This window comes from Pteropus alecto, unplaced genomic scaffold (genome assembly GCF_000325575.1).
Source record: "Pteropus alecto unplaced genomic scaffold, ASM32557v1 scaffold123, whole genome shotgun sequence".
Lineage (NCBI taxonomy): Eukaryota > Metazoa > Chordata > Mammalia > Chiroptera > Pteropodidae > Pteropus > Pteropus alecto.
In genome coordinates, this window is record NW_006433950.1 from 8,722,726 (window position 1) to 8,728,725 (window position 6,000).

General features: G+C 42.9%; 1 protein-coding gene and 1 pseudogene across 6 annotated transcripts in view; both read left to right on the top strand.

Moving 5' to 3' along the window:
• The window catches only part of WDR59 (WD repeat domain 59), a 67,652-nt gene extending 64,143 nt beyond the window's left edge, over positions 1 to 3,509 (top strand). For 5 of the 6 annotated variants that reach the window (XM_015586949.2, XM_025044609.1, XM_025044606.1 and 2 more), the window contains one exon: positions 2,711 to 3,509. In XM_015586949.2, the coding sequence (XP_015442435.1) occupies positions 2,711 to 2,946 (236 nt within the window). In that variant the 3' untranslated portion in view covers positions 2,947 to 3,509. Of the gene's footprint in view, positions 1 to 2,664 lie in introns of all 6 variants that reach the window. The other variant, XM_025044605.1, reaches the window with a different exon arrangement.
• A 136-nt stretch (positions 3,510 to 3,645) lies between these two features.
• The window catches only part of LOC102887320, a 4,408-nt pseudogene continuing 2,053 nt past the window's right edge, over positions 3,646 to 6,000 (top strand).

A 6,000-nucleotide genomic window follows, 5' to 3' on the forward strand; every position in this document is an offset into this window, starting at 1 on the left:
CGCTTGTCACATCTGCAAGGGTCATCCTGTATCAGCAGCAAGTTTGAGGGATAAAGTTATTCTCATTTAGGAGATTAGATGTTTATAGAAAGGACTTACAGCTTCATTTATTTTGAGGAGAAAATGCTAGGCATAGTATTCTTTAAAAAAAAAACTCACTTCATTTATTTTGAGGGGATAATGCTAGGCATTGTATTCTTTTAAAAAAAATCTCTGGTAATAAGATGATTTTCGATTTTGTTTTTTCCATTGTGGTATGTGGCTCTTGGTTGTAATGGTGGCTGAGCAAGGTTATTACTTTGCTTTGTCAGTCCTGGACCCAGTTCCTGCCCCAGAGGTGCATATCTATCTGCTCACCTAAATTTTATACAGCATTTTTCTGCTTTAGCAGATTGATTTATTGTCATTTATGTGGCTGGTTTTATTTACATTTGTGTAATAGATGATGTTTATTAATACTCTCTTCTGTATGGTTAACAAACTGGAGACCTATGACACTAAGCCTTTGGAGTTAGCTTCCTCCTGGAGGTTTCGTGAAGCCTCAGGAATCATAATTCGATCTTTCTGCTGTGTGCCAGTGTTTTTACTGCCTTATTGTCTATTAGGAACCAAAAATGATCCATTCCACCGCTACCAGGTTTCCCCAGCAGAGCCCGTACCTGTGGTTGTATGCTTCTTTCCTTGAGATTCCTGTTTGTCAGTGTTCCCGTAAAAGACACCTTTGTGATTCTGAACACACTGTGTCCCTTTGTATCACCTAAAGTGCCAAAGCTAACATGTATACCAGCATGGCCCAAAGGTGTCCGTACTTCCTTCTCAACTGTTAACTAATGGCCAGTCCATTATGTGTAACACTGAGAGGCAAGAAAGAAATATTAAAATTATGCTCAGTGACTTAGTGTTTCTGTATTTTCTATCTTTGTGAATTTATATTCACTTAAAAGTTGTACACACCCCCAAAGATTTTCATTAGTTAACTAAATGAAATATTAGTTCAAGATATTAAAGTTAATAAGGATGTTAGAAATTATGTTTAAGCTGACGCACTGTAGAGAAACATAATTACTAATGATACGTTGAATTTTTCAGAGACGACATTTTAATAATTTCACCCAGAGATGGAGAATAATCAAGTTTATATTTACCGTTATCTCAAGTGCCAAAGAACAACCCTTTTTAAAAGACATGTTATTATAATTCCATTAACTTGTACACATAATTTTTACAGTCTCATAATTTTAAGTGTTGACTCCTGTCAAACCAATAAAACCAGTAAAGGAAATTTAAGAAATTTAAACTAATTAGGCTTTTTACGAGAACATAAACTGAAGTCTTACGTAACATAAAAAGTTGTTCTGAGAGCGTGAAGACATAGCTATTTTTAAATCAAAATTATGATTTACCTTAACGAGGACTACCATAAAATTTTCTCTGTAGTTACCATATATTTAAAAAGTATTTAGTAGTACGTTTTTATGACAACTAATTGTCACAAAACAGAGAAACTGGCTGTGACAGAAGAAAGGACCTTTTCTCTATTGTGAGAGATGGACAAGAAGAACAGACCCAGGGAGACTTGAGAGTTTGGTGGCCGAGGGATGAAGGGGCCCTATTGGAAGGCTTCATTTTCTCAGGGAGGTGAGAGAAGAGGCCATCGGGTGTCAGAGAGCGGGGAGCAAAGGTGTGAGGGGGGCGTCTTTGGAATGCAGTGGGTATGAAGTAGCCATCTGGAGAATGGAAGAGAAGCAGCAGCAGACCACTGCGTAGGGCTGGGAGTCTGTCCGTGGTCTTGTGTTTAGTGAGAGGCACATTGTGACGGTCTCCCGTCCCTCGGGATCACTCCGGGGCAGACATGGAGGTGTGGGCAGGTGATAGGGCTCATGCAGTTTGAGGTTTTGCCAGGTGGTACCATGGAGGGAGAGACGGGCAAAGATGTTGAGGATGTTTGCCAAAAAGCAATTATAAAGCTAGGTCATGTAATTCAGGCTGACTGAAGGAGAAATTGCGGCCGGAAGGGGGCTGATTAGATTAGAGATGAGAGGGCAGAGGCCTGAGAGGGAGGGAGGCTGGTGAAACCAGATGGCATTAGCTTCAAGAGGAAAGGTGACAGTCTGGAGGCATAATGGGGCCTGTGCCCTCCCCTCCTGCCCCTGCCCCTTCTGAGAAAAGTACGTAGAGCACATGGGAAGCTTGTGTTCCAGGTGGCACAGAGGAAGGCTAAGCAGGGACGGAAAGGCTCCCCGGAGCAGCAGGGGTGAGCGGGGGGACACGGGCAGTGAACGTGGGTTGCCTGGGCTCATGGTGGTGACGGAGGCAGACTGAGATGAGTGGTCGGTGGGATTAGCCCTCAGGAGGCTAGGGACCGGTCGTAGCAGAACGGTCTTGACTGCATCTCCGCGGCACCGTGGTGCCCTGACTTGGTCAGGGAAGAGATGGTAAGACCAGTCAGCTCTTGCCTGAGTGTTTGAGTCCGTCAGTTTTTTCAGCACGGCTTGTTAGTCGCCTGCCGTGTGCCAGGCCACTGCTTATAACACTTACTAAGATTGCAGAAGGGGTTCTGCTACTTAAAACAGAAAATTGAAAACCATTGGTCTAATAGGCTCCTGCAGAGTCCTAAGGTGAATACACCTTTCCTAGCTCACAGTGCCCGGGTTGCTTTTGCAGAACTAAACTCATGTCTCTTGTTTTGGCCGTCTCCACCTGCTTCCAGAGTTTGGCTTGTACTGCAGCCACTGCCGGAGCGAGGTCCGTGGCACGCAGTGCACCATCTGCAAAGGCTTCACGTTCCAGTGTGCCATCTGCCACGTCGCAGTTCGAGGATCATCCAACTTCTGCCTGACCTGTGGGCATGGGGGACACACCAGCCACATGATGGAGTGGTTTAGGACCCAGGAGGTGTGTCCCACCGGGTGTGGGTGCCACTGCCTGCTGGAAAGCACTTTCTGAACTTACAGACTGTGAGAGTCATTGGAAGACCCCGTAAGTGCCGGTGACAAGCTCTCTGCCAGGCGAGAGGCTGCAGAACCCATTCCTGACTAGAGTGGAGTATAGTCCTGTCACGGACTGTGCAGCACCAGCCGTCATGAGCCTTGGCCCTCTCCTCTGTTGGCTGTTGGTGGCACGGATGTCGCTGGAAGAGGATGGTGGCAGGCATGCCGAGCTGCAGAGCTGCAGAGCCGGGTGGAAGTTTTCTTGGAAAAAAGCACCTGCCCCCAGAGCCGTGTTCACTTGAAACTACTGAACAGCATCGTTTCTGATGCCATCACAGAGACCAAGGTCAGATGTAGAAGACAGTCTCCCGAGCCAAAGGACAGTGGAGATTAATTTAGTTGACAAGGTGGCCTATGACATAAGTTGGTATATTTTCTGAACTGATGGCTATTGGTCTTTTAAAATATGCTTAAATTATAAATGTATGATGTACTTAAGGATTAAGATGTATTTTTTGTTCCTTATTTCTTTCATTTGCTCTCCCTCGACTAATAAAAATCTAATAATTATTTAAAAAAGAGAGACAGAAAGTTGAACGTTTTAGTGAACCTTTTTTTTTTTTTACCCTCCTTCTAACTGTGAAGTTAACTTTTGGATCGGAACAAAGTCGATGTCAGATTATCAAAGGAAATGCTGATTTACTTTTGTCATCTGGTAGGAGAACATAGAATCTGACATCTAAGGTTCTTCCCAAGCCCGAGAGTCTTTTAATCATTTCTTTCAGCCAAAGGAAAATGAGACGGCATCGCAATGTCGACGTAACAGCCTCGTTACCGCCGTGCAGGTCGGCTGGGCTCGGTGAGTTCCACTCTTCCCTGGGCTCCTGCCCAGCCTTTGCCCTGTGTTTATCTGCGTTCCCACTGGTTATGACTCAGATATCCACCAGTTCTTCAGAATCATTTCAATGCTTCGTGTTTCATATGGGCCAGAAAAAAGAAATCTTCTTTTTTGGTATTTCTACTGAAATTTACATTTGTTTCTTAGAATTTTACAATTCCAGATAGATTGATTAACTTAGGAAATATAGCTACATGTCTCAAAATGTGTTGTGCATCACTGTGTTTTAAACTGTACGTCAGGACCCAATAATGGACTGTGAAATCAATTTAGTGGATAAAAACGAGCATTAAAAAAAGTGAAATAGAGTAGAAGAAAAATGATCAGAATTACAGTACATAGGGGAAATATTGTTTTATGTAACTTGTTCACTAGTGTATACATGCAAACTTGCCCACGTGTATAGTGGGTCACAGTGTAAATTAATTTCTTACTTAGGTCAAATCATTTTTCAAACAGTTTAAAACATTTTTATGGACAGTGTTTATACTTTGTCCCCTGTGTTACTGGATGCAAAGCACCTTGACATAAGAAAAGCCTAGATCCTGTACAGTGAGAGCAGAGAGTTAACCCTGGGTTCTGATTTGAGGTTAGATACCAATGTCTGTACAGAGTGAGCTGAATAACTGGGTGCAGCAAGCACATTGAGGGGCTGATAAAGGAGGCAGCCAAGGAAATCTAAATTCGTTCACTCTTTGCCTGTCACTCGTTGGTATCGATGCTGCTGTAATGGCGATCACAGGCTGACTAATTTACGCTGAGGTGAAGGATCCGTTGGGTTCCTCCCGAAATCACACCATTTGCAGAGAACAATCTTTTCCTGTTCACCACTGCTCAAGCTAATGCAAAACTCCGTCCCCGTCTGTCCCCATCAAGAATTACATGTGTTTATTGTTTTAGTTTATTGTTATAGGAACCTTGCCTTCTAAAACTGGGGAAACCTTAATAATGAATTTTAAGAACTTTAAAGCTTAAAACATTACATAAAGTCTTCTTTCAATACATGTATTCCTTTTGAATTTCCAAATTTCCAGGGCAAAAGCCTAATATTTAAAAAAATATTCACTGTTTGGACACATGTTGGTCTGAGTGCTGGCTATGGTCGATATTCTCTCTGCCCTCCGATTAGATTATTACAATCACCTCAGACCTTTTTTCTTTGTTTGTTTTTTAAAATAATACGAGCTATGTTCCAAAGTACCTTTGGACCTGGCAAGGAAAACAGGGCTAGCAGCCGTATTTGCGTACCAGAAACAGAGTTGCTTAGGTGGCCTGCTGTAAAGAATGTGGGACGGGGAACCACCAGCTCGATTTTGTCTCCTGTCCTCAGTCCCCCCAAAACACAAGTGGCATAATGCTGTCCTTGGTAATGCCACGGAGATAGAATCAATGTTGCTTTACATTTTTATTTGAAAAATTTCATCTAATACAAAAATGCGTTCAGTCTGAAGATGCTTTCCCTTCAGTGATTCCCTGGGTGGCTGGCAGGATTTAGGAGAGAGCTGGTTCCATTTCAGTGGCTTAAAGCAGCGAGAACTTGAGGGAGAGACAGGAGTCATTCATTTTATCAGAAGACTGATGCTGAAGGGTCGGGGAGCTCATCAGTGGTCTCTTTGTGACAGAACAGTTTCTTAGCAGATTGATTTTTCTAGCAGTGGAAAAATTGTGCAGAAAATAGTTATAAATAACAGCCTCTACTTTATGGCTTACCGATTCTTAACCTTCCTCAAAGTTGGAGCTGGCAGTAGGGTCTTATACACACACTCAGAGGACAGATCCCAGAGGAGAAAACACACACCTTGGTTTCCTCATTCTCCTTAGAATCTACTGTCCTTATCAGAATCGGAAATCAATCTATCCTCTTGACATTCTGTAATACTGGTATGGTTTATTTCATCACAATGGTACTGATTTGATATTTTTCCTTAAATCTAAGAAAGTCTGATTTAATTCATCAAGTATTGAACATGAGATGAGCATTTGGACAAAGGTGAATATAGAGAATGTGGTCTGTGCCCTGCTGGAATGCAGAATCTAGCAAGAATTTAAGTGTTTACATAAATGCTAGTGACCGCTGAGGGAAGGAAGGAGTAACTCCATTGAGGGCAGAGACCGTACAGAGGCGGCTTTGGCTGAGCTTAAGGGTGAGTGTTCTTCAGGTGGGGAAGGAAG